Here is a 19,103-nt window from a genome sequence, read left to right as displayed (position 1 = left end):
ACCTTCCCTAGACCTTCACGTGGTACTTCCTCCCTCTCACTGAGGCTTCCTCCCCTTGCCCTGGGCAGACTTGTTACTCCCCTCACGGGTGGAGGTGACTTCTCAGGCCAGACTGTAAAACTGCCAAGCATGGGATTCTGTCATCTTAGGACCCGGCGGCCATGATGTGCAGAAGCTCCTACCAGCCCACGGGGAAAGACCACATAAAGAGGCTGCCCATAGTGTTCTGGCTGACGGCCAACAAACGCCACCGGCGGTGAGCAAAGACACTTCCAGATGATTCCAGTTCTTGGCTATCAAGTCATTCCCAGCCTTCAAGTCTCCTAGTTGAGATCCCAGACACCATGGAGCAGAGACGAGCCAATCCTGTCTGACTTCTTGAGCCACAGAATTCATGAGCAAAATAGTATTTTATGCCGCTAAATGTGAGGTAGTTTTTAAAAAATTCAATTTTACTTTTTAAAATGGACATGTAATAATTGTACATATTTGTGGGGTACATAGTGATGCTTCAATACACATTTTTAAAAACTTTTTTTAGTTTTACTGAGTCAGGATCTTGCTCCGTTGCCCAGGCTGGAGTGCAGCAGTGCAAACATAACTCACTGCAGCCTCAACCTCCTGGGCTCATGCAATCCTCCCACCTCAGCCTCCTTAGTAGCTGGGGCCACTGGCGCACACCTCCATGCCTGGCTAATTTTTTAAATTTCTGTAGAGATGGGGTCTTGCTATGTTGCCCAGACTGGTGTCAAACTCCTGGGCTCAAGTGATCCTCCTACCTTGGTCTCCCAAAGTGTCGGGATCACAGCTGTGAGCCACCACGCCTGGCCTCAATACATACTGAGGTGGTTTCTTATGCAGCAATAGTAACTGGAATCCTATCCTACCCAATGCTGTCACCCTCCCCCCATCACTTTGTATCACATTATTTTATTATTTTTTTCAGTGGCTCTGACCTGGCTGAAGTTACTGAGTTACATGTTCACGTGTTCACTGTCTTTCTCCTCTACGTAAGTTCATAAGCAGGGAGATGTTGTAGCTTTTGTTCACCACCATAGTAAGCAGTTAAAACCATGTCTGGCATGTAGCAGGTGCCCAGAACAATTTTTTGGAATAAACAAATGGATGAATACTAGGAGGAAGGCTTTAGAATTATTCCTAATGTAGCACTTTTTTTTTCTTTTTTTTTGGGACAGAGTCTTACTCTGTCGCCCAGGCTGGAATGCAGTGGCGTGATCTTGGCTCATTGCAACCTCTGCCCCACGGGTTCAAGCAATTCTCCTGCCTCAGCCTCCCAAGTGGTTGGGACTACAGGCGCCCGCCATCACATCCGGCTATTTTTTTTGTATTTTTAGTAGAAACTGGGTTTCACCATGTTGGCCAGGCTGGTCTCGAACTCCTGACCTCAAGTGATCCACCCGCCTCGGCCTCTCAAAGTGCTGGGATTACAGACGCGAGTCACCGTGCCTGGCCCTAATATAGCACTTTCTACCCTTTATTAGAGTTGTGAATATTTCTGGCTTCCTCATGGACCTAAGAGCCCTGCGAGAGATACCTCATTTAATTCATCTTTACCTCTGCCCTATGCCTACCACTCTACATTATATCCTGGGTATTTAGGACCCTAAAACTCCCCTCAAATGGTCCTAAGCCTATCAGATGACACTTAGGTCTGAGAAAGACTTAGGCAAAAGGTGGCTGCTTTCAGGGTAAATGGCCGAAGCCTGCACATTTGCGTTAGGGTGTGCTGAGGCTCACCATGGTGTGGGGTGGAGCCAAGGGTGGGAAAGGCAGGGAGGGAGCAGGCATTGTCCATGCTACCACTTTCTGCTGCAAAATCAGAGGTTTGCTGGGTGAGAGGGTTTTTAGACTACAAGGCATTTTAACAAATCCATTCATTCATTTATTCTACAAATATTTACTAAATGCCTACGATATACCTGACACTGCACTAGGTTCTAAGAAGAAAGACAGAAAGGTAAACAAGAGAAATTCTGCTTTCAGGAGAAGAAGAGAGGACCGTGACACAGAACTGCAATGGAGATGTAACTGTGTGGTGTGGGTCACAGCAGACCTCTGAGCAAAGGGAGGTTTGGTTGAGGCTTGAAAGATGAGCAGGACCTCACCAGATCCCTGCTGGGGAGGAGCAGCCTGTCAACAGATCTGTGCAGGACTCTGTGGGTGCAGGGAAGGCTGGGCCAGCGGGCACAGCTGAGCAAGCGTGAGAAATGGGGTCGGGGGGAGGCTGGTGGGGCCTTGGCCGGGGGGGCCTCATGCTACTGTGGAAGCAATGAGGGCCATGAGAGGAGGGTGCTGGAGCGGACGGCTCTGTACAGTCGGATGAGGTAAGACAAGTTTCCAAGGGCGACTCGAGGGTGATGTGAGGTGCCTAAACAAGGCCACAAGCTCTGCCCTTGGCCCGAGGAGGCTGAACGAGCTATGGGGTGGAGATGCCCTTGGCGTGAGCTCTCTAGAGCAAGGGGTTCCCATTTGCCCTTCAGCACACTCCCTCCCTGTGCCTGGCCTGGCACGTGCTGGAATTTCTGGATGCTCTCAGTGACTCCCATACTCGTGGATAGATACAGGCGGACATATCCAACACCCTATGACAAGGAGACCCTGGCCAGCCTTCCGGAGCTGGTGCAGTTCTGGGCACTACGGGGCAGGGGGTGGGCAGCAGGGTAGGCTTACAGGCTTGAACTGGCAAAATCCCAGACCTGGGCTCTAGTCCCAGCTCTTCCACTTACTGTCTGTGTTAGCTTGGGTAGGTCCCTTTCCCTCACCGGGCCTCAGTTTCCTCGTTTGTAAAAAGAAGGCATTAATGGCTTTGGATGCTGTGAGAACTAACAAGAGAACTGAGCACAGCATCCCAGGCAAATCCAGGCACACAGGAGACTCAACTAAAGCTCCCGAATCTCACTCAAGTAGGACGGTCTACCCAGCACAAGCTGGTCATAGGGTTGGTGCTCAATAAATGTTAACGAAATGGAGAGAGCTGGCTAATAAATCAGTGCTTCTGAAGCTGGATACAGATGACTTCTCTTCATCAGGCAAGAAACGTGCCGAGAGGCAGGGCCAAAATTCAAACCGTGAGCAACTTGAGAAATGTATTTTTCAGTAAGTCAAGGTAAAGATCAGGGTTGAAGAAAACATCTGGCTAAGTGAACTAATGGCTTTAGAGAAAGAGGAGCCCTGCTTTGTGGAGACGGGAAGAAATTATCCGCTGCTGGTTTTAATTTAAGATGAAAAAAATCTTATTCTATTAGCCTAAATATTGCTCTGCTGTGCAATTGCATGGAGTTTGGAATAATATTTTTCAAACAGAACTACTGCTATTTCAAGTAATTACACAGCTAAAAGCAGCCATTTGGGGTTGAGCAAGATCTCATCATGGTTTCAATTCCCTCTGGTGTCATTTTCTGTTATATTTGAGAAATTCCTCAATAAAGATGTCAAATAGAGTGAGGGCTTTGCTCCCCAGAGGACAGACTTGGCCAACCTCCAGGACACAGTCACAGGCAGGCCATCTCCACAGGAAAATAACCTCGCTTACTCGAAAGAAAAGAAAAGGTTCAACTGTGAAAACTTAGGCAAGAAAATAACATGTAAGCCATCAGCCCCATTTCTCCTAATCAGCTCAGAACGCTTTTCAAACTGGCCTGTTTATTTCTAAGGTGATCAGGTTTTTATCCCAGCCCCCATCCCTAAGGAATTCAGTGGTGGTTCAGAGAGGAATGTTACAACTGGACAAGACTCTTGACCCAGACTTCTTGAGACAAAACAGCAGGAGGTGCGAACGGGCTTAACTATTCCTGATGGGCGATGGGCTGTGGGGTGAGGTTCAGTGACTGCCCAGAGGCAGTCAAAAATGCACAAGACAGTGAAGACAGAGAACCTTCTAACAACTCAGTGGGCCACTCACAGCCACCAAATGCCCACTGAGGACAAAACCTCGTACAGGAAGCTTTGTCAGGCAGCACAAACAATTCCAAACATTTCCAGGTAGCACAATTTCAAGCAGATAGTTAAATGAGCAAAGCTGGTTGCAAGCAATAGGGAGTGGTGGAGACTGTGGCAAACAAGAGAGTATACGCTCCCTCTGAAGCAGACAGCTGCAGTGTATTTCACTCTAGCTACTGCCAGCACCACAGTGAAATGTGAGCAAGAGTGCTGCTGCCCTGGGCCCCCACACTTTGGGGGTCCTTGTTCTGCCTCTCCTCTGGCTGCAGCAGCATCCCCCACCCCCCGCCGACACCATGGAGTAAGGAGTCCATAGGGGAGTCATGGACTCCTGGAACACATGCCTACCACTCTACATTACATCCTGGGTATTTAGGACCCTAAAACTCCCCTCAAATGGTCCTAAGCCGATCAGATGACACTTAGGTCTGAGTAAGACTTAAGCAAAAGGTGGCTGCTTTCAGGGTAAATGGCCAAAGCTTGCACATTTGCCTTAGGGTGTGTTGAGGCTCACCATGGTGTGGGGTGGAGCCAAGGGTGGGAAAGGCAGGGAGGGCAGCAGGCATTGCCCGTGCTACCACTTTCTGGTGCAAAATCCAAGCAGTCTTCTAAATTCCAGACTAGCCTCTAGGTCATTAATTAGGAATATTTGTCAAGGTAGAAGAGACAGAGTCATTCTTGTTTGGGAGCTTCATAATGACTTTAACATTTTAGCCATGTGGGATAGGAGCCTCCATTTGGACTCCTGTCTCAAGTCCCACAAACATCACGGGCTGGGTAACTGGAATGATGCTAGAAATATTGATTTTTATGTGATAACCCTTAATGTTTAAGTGTTGACAAATAATTTAATAAGAACAAATAATACCACCATGGGGACAAACCAAACATGTCTGCGGGCCAGACGGGGACTGTGGGTTGCCAGCTTGAAGCCTCTGCTGGAAAATGATGACAATATCCAGTACCTGTACAGAATTTACATCTGCACATAAGCTCTGCACAATCTCCTTTCAGATTTAATCATGACACTGACCCTCTGAGGCACGTATTACTGGCCCACTTCATAGTTAGGGGAACTGAAGCTTGGTGGGCTGGAGGAACAAGTCCCGAACTATAAAACTCATGAGCGGTGACACCAGAATTTGAACCTAAATCTTCAAACTCCAGGCCCAGCTGACTCTTAGAGCATGACTTATTTCTGCCAACACTGATGAAGCCCCATGATCCTAGAGTATGAGGTGCTCTAGTTCTTACAGTGTTTCAAGGATGAGGGAGCTGAGACTCCAAGAAGTCAATTAACTAGCTTGAGGTCACATGGTCAGGATGGGTTGGAGCCTGTTGGAACCAAGGTCTGGTTTCTCTAGAGCTGGAGCTTTGTCTTGAGAAAGAGAAAGGCTGAACAGAAAGAACTCTGTTGGGAAGGGTCTGTCCTCAGCTGAAGGCAGAGGAGCAACAGAGAGAGCCTTTTCTTGGCTGTTGTGTGTGCAAGTTAGAGCCGCGTGAGGTTTCAGTCTGTGCTCAGAGGTGGTGGGATGTGGGGAGACTTAGCCCGTTCCTTTAAATTAATCTAGGTAACCATAATCCATTGTGAAAACAATGTTGTTGAGACAAAGGCCCGCACAGACTCACTGTTAGTCTGCAGGCTGCTAGTGTCAGGCTCAGGGGGTACTGTGAGTGCTTGCTGTAGCCAAGAACAGGGTATTTGCAAACAGGTGGTTCTGCACAGGTAAGAGTACGGTGGCTGGAAGGAGAGTCCCATGTGTCAGGCACAGCCCTGGGAGTGCAAATGGTGGGTACTGGTCCTCACAAGATCTTGGAGGCATCAAACCAGTCCACATCAACACATCTCATCTGGAAGCCAACGACCAGATGAATGCTGGTTACATGTTGAGTATTTGGTGCCAGACACCCCGCTATATGCTCCACATCCACGATCTCGTTTAATCCTCACAAGAGCCCTACCAGATAGGAACTATGCCTTCCTATGAGGAAACTGAGGGAGAGGTAAAGTGACTGTCCAAAGGTCACACAGTTGATAGATGAGGGCTAGAATTTAAGCCCCAAACCGGCAGTTCCCAAGGTCTCTCCTCCTGGCTGCTGGGTGACACTGCCTGCTTTTAGCTGGCTGTCCCACAGGGACTGTCGGCTCTGTCTTCACTGACTAATCAGAGCCCGAAATGTACTCTCTATATCATTTGAAAACGGAGCAAACAACTAAGAAAGCCAAGCACTTACGTTTTGGGAGGATTGAATGAGATACTTCACCTGGCATCTGGCACGATCAACGTCGCATGGTACCAGTTCTTCACAATCTGGTCAAAGCCCTGCCCACCTCCACAGCTCCACGCCCGCTGCTCCTTGCACACACCAGGAGCTGAGCCTCAGGGGCTGCTTGCAGCTCTATGTAGGCTCTGCCCTTGGCCTAGCAAACTTCTCCCCAACCTTGGAGGTTCCGCTCAATGCTACCTCCTCTTTGAAGACCCCCAGGGAGTTAGCCGCACTTCCACCCCCACACTCATTGCATCCAGGGGTAGCTCTTCACAGCCCCTCTGGGCTTCAATAACCTGCTGCTCAGACCTCCACTTGGGCATTTATTTGGGGTAAAATTACATGCTTACAGATGTTTCCCACAACAAACTTATCTGACATCCAACATGGGCTGGACAAAAACAGGCAGGCAGGTCTAAGGCCAACACCCCATTAAGTGGGAAAGTTCCAGAGCACTCAGGACACCCAGTGTCCTCTACCACACACCCACAAACCAGTTGGCACAACAGAAGGTTTGCTGAGCCCTTTTAGAAAGCCATAAAAAACCAAATGATCCTTTGACGCAGTGGTTCCACTTTTGTGAAGCATTTCTAAGGAAACAACTGGCAAAACAGGGGAAAAAAAGTTGTATGCCCAGAACCACCTCTGGATTCTGATGGTAAAAAACAAAAAAAGCAAACAATCTAAATGTCTAACCACAGAAAGGCAGCCGAGTCAGCTGGAGTAGTGATGCCTGTGTTGACTATTTAGCACCTACTAGGGGCTAGTCACTTCACTTCACACTGTCACCTCATCCTCACACGCGATCTTGGGAAGCGGGTTGTGCAGTTATCCCTGTTGGATACTGGAGAAGACTGAGGCTCAGACACCATGGGGATAGTAATAGCTCTCAGCTGCTGAGAGTCTCCTGTGCTGAGCCTGCTTCCCGGCCATCTGGACATTATCTCAGTCACTGCTCATGACAACCCTGTGAGGAAGCTGCTGCTCACAGCCTCTCCTCTACCAACAAGGGCCTGAGACCCAGACAATCAATAATGTATCTATGGCCATGCTCCTGCCAATTCCGTGCCCATACCCCCTGGGCTCCAGCTGCTGTGCCCTGGTCACCCAGCAGCCAGTGGCAGAAGAGGGCCTCAGGGACAGACACATCCGCTTTAAGAGCCACATGCTTCCCATGACAAGATACTGTTCTTCTGTGACAGACTCTGAACTCCCTCTGTTACAGGTTGAATTATGTCCCTTCAAAAGATGTTGAATTCCTAACTCCTAGTACTTGTGAACGTGACTTTTGTTGGAAATAAGGTCTTGGCAGATGTCCAGGTTAAGATGAGATTGTTAGGGTGGGCCCTGAGGCAACACGACCAGTGTCCTTATAAAAAAGAAAAATTTGGACACAGAGCCAGACACACATAGAGCTGAGACAACATGAAGACAGAGGGAGAGTGCCATCTACAAGCCAAGGAATCCCTGATGTTACCAGAAGCTATGAGAAAGGCCTGAACAGATGATGCCTTGAAGCTCTCAGAAGGAACTACCCTGCCTACACCTTGAGTTTGGACTCCTAATCAAGATAATCCATTTCTGTTAAGTCCTAGTTTGTTACTTTGTCATGGCAGCCCCAGGAAACTGATACAGGTTATTAGTAATTTATCAGACTACGGGGCAACTAGAAAAACTGTGGTAATAGGGGCCACACAAAAATACCTGAAGTAATGCCTGAGGTAAGGCGATGGGTCACGCCTGTAATCCCAGCACTTTGGGAGGTCGAGGTGGGCAGATCACCTGAACCCAGGAGTTCCAGAGGCCTGGGCCATATAGTGAGACCCTGTCTCTACCAAAAAAACCCAAAAGTGAGCCAGTAGCAGTGGAATGTGCCTGTGGTCCCAGCTATTCTGGAGGCTGAGGTGGGAGGATTACCTGAGTTCCAGACATTAAGGCTGCACTGAGCCATACTGCAATCCAGCCTGGGTGACAGAGTGAGACTCTCTCAGAAGAAAACCAAAATGCCTGAGGTACGCATGATATTAAAGGGAAAAGCAAGGGGCAAACGTGTGCTGACTATCTGATCACCACTATGGTAAAAACACACTTGGATGCAGATGGAAGACTGACAGGAAACACACCAGCACAACTAAGATGCCTGCCATTTTTTTCTCCCTACTCTTCTACATTTTTCCAACTTGATTCAGCAAATGTGGACTACTCTTGTAATTTTTGTTTGTTTGTTTTTGAGATGGAGTTTCACTCTTGTCGCCGGGCTGGAGTGCAATGGTGTGATCTTGGCTCACTGCAACCTCTGCCTCCCAGGTTCAAGCAATCCTCCTACGTTAGCCTCCCAAGTAGCTGGGATTACAGGCACGTGCCCAGCTAATTTTTGTAGTTTTAGTAGAGAGAGGGTTTTGCCATGTTGGTCAGGCTGGTCTTGAACTGCTGACCTCAGGTGATCCACCCGCCTTGGCTTCCCAGAGTGCTGGGATTACAAGTGTGAGCCACCATGCCTGGCCTCTTATAAATTTTACACAATTGGCTTAAAAATGTATTTGGACCATGGGAAGATGGAGGTATATAAGATCATGGGCCAAATTGTGTCCCTTCAAAATTCCTTTTTTGAAGGAATTCAACTCCCTAGTACCTCAAAATGTGACTATATTTGCAGACAGGGCCTTTAGAGAGAAAATTAAGTTAAAAATGGAGTTTGTAGGGTGGGCCCTACTCCCATATGACTGTGTTCTTATAAGAAGAGAAGATTAGGCCCAGGTGCAGTGACTGGCCGGGCAAGGTGGCTCACACACATAATCCCAGCACTTCGGGAGGCCGAGGCAGGCGGATCACAAGGTCAGTAGTTCGAGACCAGCCTGGCCAACATGGCGAAACCCTGTCTCTACTAAAAATACAAAAATTAGCCGGGTGTGGTGGCACATCTGTAATCTCAGCTACTTGGGAGGCTGAGGCAGGAGAACTGCTTGAACCCGGGAGATGGAGGCTGCAGTGAGCTGAGATCGCACCACTGCATGCTTGGGTGACAAAGCAAGACTCCATCTCAAAAAAAGAAGAAGAGGAGATTAGGACAGGGAGAGACACCAGACATGTGCATGCACAGTGGGAAGACCGTGTGAAGACACAAGGAGAAAGAAGGTAGCCACCTGTAAGCCTGACAGAGGAGCGGGGCCGCCGAAAAACCAACCCTGCTCACACCTTGATCTTGGACTGCCAGCCTCCAGAAATGTGACAAAATAAACTTCTGTTGTCTAAGCCATCCAGTCTGTGGTATTTTGTTACAACAACCCTGGCAAACTAATACAGGAAGCCAAAGGAAGGCAAACCTTCCCATGGCCCCCGACTCTGTAAGCTGGAGCAAAGCAACAGGCAGGGTGTGCCCAGAGGGCAGGCTGTGGCTGTATCACTCACCCAGGCAGTTGTGTCCATCGTGTGCCAGCATGAAGCCATCAAAGCAGGTGCACCTGTAGTTCCCTGGGATGTTGATGCATTCGTGGACACAGCCCCCGTTGTAGTAGTCATTCTCACACTCGTCAATGTCTGCAAAACGAAGGGCACGAGAGGTGTCAGAAGAGCCTGGTGGTCCCCTCTCCCAACACCAGGGAAGCCACCGGGATATGAGTGATTAGGGGATGATTCAACAAGTATTCACTTCAGTGCTCCCTGGGAGCTGGGGACTTGAGGATTATAAAAATGCTAATCATGTGTGGGGTGTCTTCCAGTTCCTACCACAGTGAACAGGCAAGATTCACACCTAGTTCTGCCTCCCCCGAGCCAGTGTACAATTTCCGAAAACTAGCTCTCTTGAAGCAGGCGGTACTGAGTAAAATTAACTGCACATCAACAAAAAGTGTAATATCTGGAATGAAAGAAAAGTCCACTAATTCCTCCAAACAGTTTCTTTCCACATCAGAGTCTGATGCCTGCATTTCAACTGCTCCAGCTTCCTTGCTATAACAAAGGCTCCTCTCTCATAAACAATGGCCAATAGCCTCGGTAAAGGTCACCCTTTTTGCTCTTTTAAGGCTTTTTCAACATTTCCCGTCAGGGGTCAAAGGGCTATCAATTCTGGCGTTCCAGAGAGATTTTAGAGACCCTGGAGAATGACAGGAACATGCCTAGTTAACCTTGTCTGAGCTGCTTCCACGCCCAAGTCCTGCTTGTAAGGCCATGTCATTACCTCTTCAATCCCACACTAACTCAGTGATACAGGCACCATTCTCACTATTCCAATTTTGCAAGAGCACTGAAGAAACCGAAGCACAGTGAGGCTAAAACCTCACAGATGGTCACACGTCACACACCTAGAAAGTGGCACGAATGGTATTCAAACCCGTGGGATTCAAACCCTTCGGCTTCAGAGCCCAAGGGGCCTAACCTCGGTCACACGCGGCCTCCTTGTGAGGGCACCAGGCACAGCAAGAATCTGCCAGCCGGGGGTGCCGGCTCTTCTGCAGGGTCTTCAGCATCTCCCCGAGATCCCTCTGGCTTCACTCATCTCAACTGACAGTCACCCTGACCTCCAGAGGCTCCAAGACATGCTGGGGGGAGAAGAGGGCCGGAAATGTCCCCCACAGGGGAATGGGAACCGGAACCGGAAGTGCATCTCAGGAGGCTACTGAGGAGGAAGCTGCGGTCCCTCCCCTATGGCGTAGAAGAGGGATTTTTGAGGCTGGGTTCCAGCTTTGAAAGTGGGGTGGGGCCATCCTGTAGAAAAAGAGAGCCTGTAGAAGGCAGGCCTGGCTTCCCTCAATCGCTGGAGGAGCTGCTGCAGGGAGACACGGAACTCCTTGCTTTCTCCCTACTGGTCTAGACAGCAGAGCTACTCACACTGAGGGGAAGCCATGGGGCCAATGAACGTTCATGGGTAGGAGTGCTGGTCTGCAAAGTAGAAGCTGTTGCAGGAGGTAGAGAGCTCCCTGACTCTGGAGGTGACTAAGCACTGCCATGATGCCTGCCAGAGACGCTGCAGAGCAAAGGGGATAACTTTGGTGAAAACAGCAGAAGTGAATGCGCCAGAGTACAGCGTCTGGGCTGTGCAGCCACTCTTGGTGTCCACCCAGCCACAATGAGGGAAGAACAAAGTAGCCTGGGCTGGGTCACCAAAGGATGAAGAGATAGGAGTCCTCTCCTAATCTGCCTACAGGGGCACCTGCATCAGTTCCCAATTCTGCAGCTCATTTGAATTGTTTTGTTTTGTTTGTTTGTAGAGACAGGGCCTCACTATGTTGCCGAGGCTAGACTCAAACTCCTGGGCTTAAGGGATCCTCCTGCCTCAGCCTCCCTAGTAGCTGGAATTATAGGCATATTCCACTGTGCCTGGCTCTGAGCTGTTTTTAATTCTGATATTTAATCCACTTATAAATTGCAAATAAAATTAAGGGAGAATGTGATATTTTATGTTTATTGAAAAGGCACATAGATGTTATTTATTTATTTTTTGTTTTTATTTTTTATTTTTTATTTTTTTTGAATCAGTGTCTCCCTCTGTCGCCCAGGCTGGAGCGCAGTGGCACGATCTCAGCTCACTGCAACCTCCACCTCCTGGGTTCAAGCAATTCGCCTGCCTCAGCCTCCCGAGTAGCTGAACTACAGGCATGTGCCACCACAGCCGGCTAATTTTTTGTATTTCTAATAGAGACGGGGTTTCACCGTGTTAGCCAGGATGGTCTCCATCTCCTGATCTCATGATCCACCCACCTCGGCCTCCCAAAGTGCTGGGATTATGGGCGTGAGCCACCTCGCTCGGCATAGATTTTAAAAAACTGAGAGATACTGATTACTTCCCAGTCTCTGTTTGCAGCCCTGACCTTTCTCCAGAGCCCCAGAGAGACTAATGCAACCACCTCTTCCCCTGGGTATTCCAAAGGTACTCCAAAGGCGACAAAGCCCAGCTTTAACTCATCGACCTGCAGTTACCTGGGGTTCCTCATCCCGGTAAATATTGTTTTCCTTCCACTGCTCCCTTAACATCAAATCAGCTACCAAAGCGTGGTTTCTTTACACCCTTAATATAGGTACAGTCTGTCCACTAGCCACTTATTTTCACTACCTGTCAGCATGAGTATCACCTCACATCCGATTCGACTCAGCAGCTCCCAAACTGTTCCCTCCCTCCTTTCCTCCCTCAAGCAGGTGATTCAGGGGGAAGCTGGCCTGGTCCTAACTCTGGGGGCGGAGACTTATCAGTCTTATCCAGACAGCACATGCCACTAGCAATTGCTGTTGGTCCCAAGGTTGGTAGGTGACTTAGGCTGGATCAATCAGACTGAGGAAAAGGACTTTTACTCCATGCTTGGGTAAAATAATTTTCTCTCATCTTGTACCTCAGAAGGAGGTATCTACTCCTGAAATATACACAAGCCCTTTTAATTCTCACAGCAACACTCTGGAGTAGGTGTTTTAACTCCATTTTATGGTTGAACAAACTAAAGTGCAGAGAAGTTAGATAATTGCTCAAGGTCACATAGTAAGTGGTAGGGCAAGGATCAGAACAAAGGTCTTTCGGTCTGTGAAGCCCACATCCTTTCTAATAAGTTAGAATGCCTGTGACATGCCAGTCATTGACAAAATGCTTTATACATGATACAATATTTCACCCTTGGCACATTTATACTGTGTACTGAGAAAGTACTATCCAATAATCCAAATACCCGTTTACCCATCTATCCTTCTACTTGTTCTGCATCTGTCTATACACACACACATACACACATGTGTGCATGCCTATCTACCCAAATAACCAACCAGCCAGCCATGCATCCTTTCATCCAAACACCCATCTACCCTTCCACTATCCATCCATCTACTCACCCTCAACCTATCCATTCAAATATCTACCCAACCATTCTTCCATTTATCGATTTGTGCTAAATTTTATCCATCTAAATATCCAGTGTGCTGACCACCCTTCCATTTCTCCAATCACCTATTCACCCATCCATTTATCCAGCCAAACGTTCACCCATACATCCAAACATGCATGCATGCATCCATCTGTCTAAATATTCAACCAGATACCTATCCTTCCATTCATCTAAGCACTTACCCATCCACCCATCCATCCATCCAAGTGCTTAGCTACTCATCTGTATATTCATTGATTCAAATACTCACCCTTCTATCCAGACACATATACACTCATGCTCATGCACACACACACACACACACACACACACGCATTCAAACATCTACCTACCCATCCATCCATCCAAACTTCTATTAACTCACTGATTCCTTCAAATATCCATCCAAACAGCTTACAAAATATGTACAACATTTTTTTTCAAACAGAATAAGATGCTAGGATGAAGAAAAATAAATGAGGTTGAAGAATAAGATAAAGTTGGTGAAAACATACAAAAACACATTTGATAATTGCAGCACAATGACAGAAGGTGGGCTGTGAGCTTCCTAAATGCCAAGACAAAGACAAGGAAAGAAACACAATCGGTTATAGAGTCGCTGCATCTATAAAATGTAATCCAAGTGGCTATTTTAATGGTGGTAAGCTCTGACAAACCTCAGACCTCCTAGTGAGGGAATGTCTTCCCCTGCTTAGAGAATATCATACACTTTAATTTTCCTGGCACAGTTCCAGTTTATGCCTGTTGTTGGGGTATAATTATTAACAGTAGTTATTAACCTTTTCATTATTAAAATGATAAACTATCTGATCACCACACCCATAAGGCAGTATAAAGATATCATTGAATAGTCAATAAAACAGCTCTACCCATTTCCTGCCTTTGACTCCCCGTAAGGTAGGCCACAATAATTGCCAGTGCGCTGGAGAGTGCCGAGATATTTGCTGCTTGCATTTCTTTCCTCAATCCATCCCCAATTAGTTCTCCTAGATTGAGCATCTCTCAGAATGACCAGTTCTTCTCCAATCCCAGAATGACCAGTTCTTCTCCAATCCCCAGGCCTGCTGTGGCAGCCAGCTTTACCTCCCAGTGCCCTGGATGGAGGACGTCGGCTCCTAAACCAAACTTTCCCTGATTTTCCATGTTTGTACCTGGAATTTTTGTTCTAAAATCATGTGAGCCTCCTCCTTTAATACCTAAGAGATAAACACACAAACAAACCAGCTAAAAAAATCTGCCAAAGCAGGTGAATTTATTATTATAAAAATATATCCAGGAGTCGCCGCCCCGGAAGAGGCACCACAGACCTCCAAGACGCTCATCCGACTCAGACCATTTTTTCAGGACTGAAAGCCAGAGAACAAGGAACAGGCAGGTGGAGCGGGGAGATGGTAAAGGAACGGAGGGGACAGAGCTCAGTTCTGTGGATGTTTATTCTTTAAGGGTTGTTGTGGATTGAACTGTGTCCCCACAAAAAGATATGTTGAGGTCCCAACCCCCAGGACTAGAGAATGTGATCTGACTTGGAAGTAGGGTCTTTGCAGATGTAATCAAGTTCCGATGAGGTCATACTAGATTAAGGTGGGCCTTAATACAATGCTGCTGTCCTAAGAAGAGGGAAATTGGACACAGACATACAGGGAGAAGAATACCATGTGAAGACACACAGACATACGGAGAGAAGGCGGCCGTGGGATGATGAAGGCAGAGACTGGAGTGAGGCAGCTGTATGTGAGGCCAGGGTAAGAGCTGCCATCACACAGAAGAGGCTGAGGCTCAGCATCACTGAGGACCTTGTCTTCAGGCCCCCAGCCAATGGTTGCATTCAAGTGCAGACTTGATTCCCACATTTGGAGCCACATCCTTGGGGTGTGTGAGATGAATATTTTTAAAAAGTGCTTCATGCTCCTAGTAGCTTCATGCACAGCTACTCAGGAGGCTGAGGCAGGAGAATCCCTTGAACCCGGGAGGCGGAGGTTGCAGTGAGCCGAGATTGCACCACTACACTCCAGCCTGGGCAACAAGAGCGAAATTCCGTCTCAAAAAAATAAAATAAAATAAAAAAATAAAAAAAGTGCTTCATGCTCCAAAGAGTCATTAAGGAGAAAAGTGGGGAAGAGGTGTCATGGGTATTATTATTTTTATTTCCAAGGTCTGTACCTACCCTTGAGGTTGACGAGGGGTGGTGACAGTGGAGGGGTGGTGACAGGGATGGTTCACATGAATGGAGAAAGTGGGCAGGACAAAAGATCTGACCAGCTTTCAGAGCCCTGGGCACAGGAGATGAGAAGTCCAGCAATTCACTCCAAGCATTGCTGTTCCTTCCCCTGCTTGGATTTTTTTTTTTTTTTTTTTTAATGAAAACTCAATTCCCAACAGAAGACAGCTCCCAGCATCTAACAGAACAGAGAAAAGCAGCACAGAGAACTGCTCATTATGGAATTTTTGAAAGGTCACTCAGCTCTGCTTTTTGTGTATTGAAAGGCAGCACGCACACACACAACCCCATAGCTGTGCTTCCACGCCAACAGCGCGGGTTTGGAACCCATATAGGGTAAGGTATTTTTTTTTAAATCATTGAATTCAAAATTGATTCTTGCTGCTCCATAAAATATACATTTATTCTGTGGTGTCTAAGTGCTAAAAGATCCTATTGCAATGAATCAGAGAGGCTTTTCATTTTATTTTAATACTATTTTAGGGCATTTTCCTCAAAACCAGGACTGACTAGAAACCTTCTCAAAATTAAGGATTTTTAAAGCATCCCACTCTCTCAGGGATCATTACTGAAAACGTCTTCTCATTTCCCCCTGAAACTGGCATTTTTCTAGACATTCCTCAAGAACAGTAGAGACCGAACGCTCTAACAAAGAGCCCTTTCCTGGCTGGGCGCTAGCACGTCCTCTCCTTTGTCTGGGGGCTTTAAGAAAAACCGTGCCCTCCTTAGATCAGGCAACCATTCGGGGAGAGATGTATGGCTTAGGAAGTTGAGTCCTTATTGATGAATAAATCTTAATCCGGTTTGTTGGCTAATTATGCTCCAGGGAAGGTAGTTCCTTGGGCTGCCTAGCAGGAAGGATTAAGCCCCTGTCTCCGGTGGCTCGGGGTTAAGCTCTGGGTTTGTAATGACTGAGTAATGAGACCCGCTCTCTGAGGGCCCCTGGCATCCATCGATCAGGTTTCCCTTCTGCAGAGACAATGCCAGAAGTGGGCCCAGCAGTTAATTACGGGAAAGGTCAAAGGGCACGTAAAACTAACACAAATCTATATACTTTTTCATTCCTAACTGCACACAATGACCGTGGCTCAGCCAGAGGGTGGGAAGGTTCCCTCCCGCTTCCCACTCTGTGATTCAAGATAACCGTGGGGTTGGAGCTGCTCAGTGACCTCTCCCAGTCCCTTATGTGGCTTCAGGCCTCCACACTTTGACTCATGCTGTTCCCTCTGCCTGGAGGTCCTTCCCTCCACAACATCCACTCACTTCTGCATCCTGAGCCCCAGCACCACCTCCTCCCGGAAGCTTTTGCTCATCTTCGAGCAGATCTAGCCCCTCCCCCAGCCCAAGCAGGCACTAGCATTATTCTTGCTTGCTTGTGTCTGTGTCCTTTGATGCTGCAAATCCATGAGAATGAGAACCATGTCCTGTGCAGCTTGAGCCTCAGAACCAAGCAGAGCCCGAGCATGTTCAAAGGAATCCTCTGGGCATTGCATGAATGAACAATCACGACAGTGGCCTTGCTGAGCGACTCTCATGACACGTCAGGCCGTCTGCAGGCCCCACACACAGGACTGCCCTGAGAGCTGGGTACCACCATCTCTATCTCACAGCAGCAAACCAAGGCTCAGAGACATCGCCTGCCCTGCCTCAGATCACACAGCAAACGCAAGGGGAGCCGGGAAGGGAGCCAGGCGGCTTGACTTCAGAGTTAGTGATGTCTCTGTCACAAGATCATATAGTCGATGATTCTGTTTACTTCAAATCTCCAGAAAAACCAAATCTGCTAAGACAAAAAGCAGATGAGAGCTTTCCTAATACTGGAGGGGCTGCAGACTTCGGGAGTGGTAGAGGATGGTCAAGGAGCATGGGGTTTCTTTTTGGAGTAATGAAAAGATTCTAACACTGGACTGGGCAGGGTAGCTCACGCCTGTAATCCCAGCACTTTGGGAGGCCGAGGCAGGCGGATCACGAGGTCAGAAGATCGAGACCATCCTGGCTAACACGGTGAAACCTCGTCTCTACTAAAAATACAAAAATATTAGCTGGGCATGGTGGCGGGTGCCTGTAGTCCCAGTTACTCAGGAGGCTGAGGCAGGAGAATGGCGTGAACCCGGGAGGTGGAGCTTGCAGTGAGCCGAGATTGCGCCACTGCACTCCAGCCTGGGCGACAAAGCGAGACTCCGTCTCAAAAAAAAAAAAAAAAAAATATATATATATATATATACACACACACATACACACACACACACACACACATATATACACACATATAATAAATAAAAAAGATACTAACATTGATTGTGGTAATGGACTGGCAATGTGAATATACTAAAGGCATTGAATTGTATACTTTTAATGAGTGAATTGTACAGTATGTGAATTATATTGCGATAAAGCTGTTTAAAAATAGAAGTCAAACAAGCTAATGCTGTGGGTGTTCTTCTCCACTGGCCTGGTCACATCTCCAGGGATCTCTGCCTGCATGAAGGGCAACCACAAGGAGGCTGGCTCTGAACTGACCTCAAATGCCACCTGCCCAGCTTGGGGTCACGGTGGGCCGTGTTGCTACCAAGAAGCAGGGGAGATTTCCCACCAAACCGATATGACGAAGACCAGTTCATTATTTCCTTTCTCCCTCAAAAATGCCCTGAAGCCCTTGCTGAGGGCTGCTCCTGGGCTCCCGCATCAGGACTAACGGACGCTGAGGCAGCCTGGTCAAGAGAAAACGGAGTCGTTGGCGCGTGTGAGATGGAAGCCAGGAGAGACCGCGGGGAACCTGCCAGGCTTGAGTCTAGTTCTGCCAGCCCTCAGTCAAGGCCCCTGTTCCACCCTCCTGCCCATTACAGGCAGTCATTCCCCCATCCCCTTAGGGAAAGGCCAATGAGAGGCCCGAGACCCAAACACTGCAGGTTCTGTGGGGCCGCTCCACAGGCCCAGCCACCTCCGAGCTCAGGAGGACAATCACAAACAGGAAGGTGCCTGAAAACCTGGGCCGGCCCTTAGAATTAGTAAGCTGGATCCTAGAGCACCCTGGATTTTATCAAGGTGTCACTGAGGCCCAAAGAGGGGAGCTGAAAGACAAATCTTAGCAGATCAGGGGCTGACGGCACCTTGAACTCAGGGCTCTCGGCCTGGCCTTCTCTCTCTCATCTCAGGATCCAGCAGTGGGCAGGGCCTGAGCTTGCCTGGTGCAATTCGGGTTCATTCCCCTTCTCTCCGAACCCCCGGGTGGCCTTCCTCTCCAATGTAATAAACTAACAGCAGTGGCAACTCCACACCAGGCACCATCTTGATGGTAACTGGCTTAATCCTCCCTACAGTCGTGCAGAAAGGTCTTCACTTCCCATGGCTCATAGAAAAAGAAACTGAGGCTCAGAAAACTTCAGTGTCTTTCCCAAGATCACCCAGCTAGAAGGTGGTGAAGGCAACATTTGAACCTGGGCAGGCTGGTCCCAGACTCTACCTTCCTCACCTCGACACAGTTGTCCAGAGAAGATGGCATCTCTGTGAACCAGGAATCTGGGGCCCGTGGGCCTTGTGAAGGATCAGGCCACCTCTCTGCCTTCTTCCCTCCCATGCCAATGCTGTCCTGGGCCAGGCCTTTTGCCCTTAGCCTGGACCTTGGCCACAAGGCGCTGCCAGCCTGGAGAGGGGAATGACCCAGACACAGATGCACACAAACTCATGTGCTCCTGCCCACAGACCGACCAGGCCCACGTCTGCCCGCAGGGCTGGCAGTGGGAAGGGACAGTTGGCTAAGCCCCACTGAAGCCCACCCCTCATGCTGGACAGAC

General features: G+C 48.3%; 1 protein-coding gene across 2 annotated transcripts in view; it reads right to left on the bottom strand.

The window, feature by feature from the left end:
• SCUBE1 (signal peptide, CUB domain and EGF like domain containing 1) overlaps nucleotides 1-19,103 on the bottom strand; it is a 141,740-nt gene that overhangs the window by 107,863 nt on the left and 14,774 nt on the right. For both annotated transcript variants that reach the window (XM_021921650.2, XM_021921651.2), the window contains exon 3: nucleotides 9,637-9,765. In XM_021921650.2, the coding sequence (XP_021777342.2) occupies nucleotides 9,637-9,765 (129 nt within the window). The remainder of the gene's footprint in view (nucleotides 1-9,636; nucleotides 9,766-19,103) is intronic.

The sequence above is a fragment of the Papio anubis genome, chromosome 16 (assembly GCF_008728515.1).
Source record: "Papio anubis isolate 15944 chromosome 16, Panubis1.0, whole genome shotgun sequence".
In the NCBI taxonomy this organism is placed as follows: Eukaryota; Metazoa; Chordata; class Mammalia; order Primates; family Cercopithecidae; genus Papio; species Papio anubis.
The sequence above is the reverse complement of the archived record's forward strand: the minus strand, read 5'-3'. Positions and strand labels throughout refer to the sequence as shown.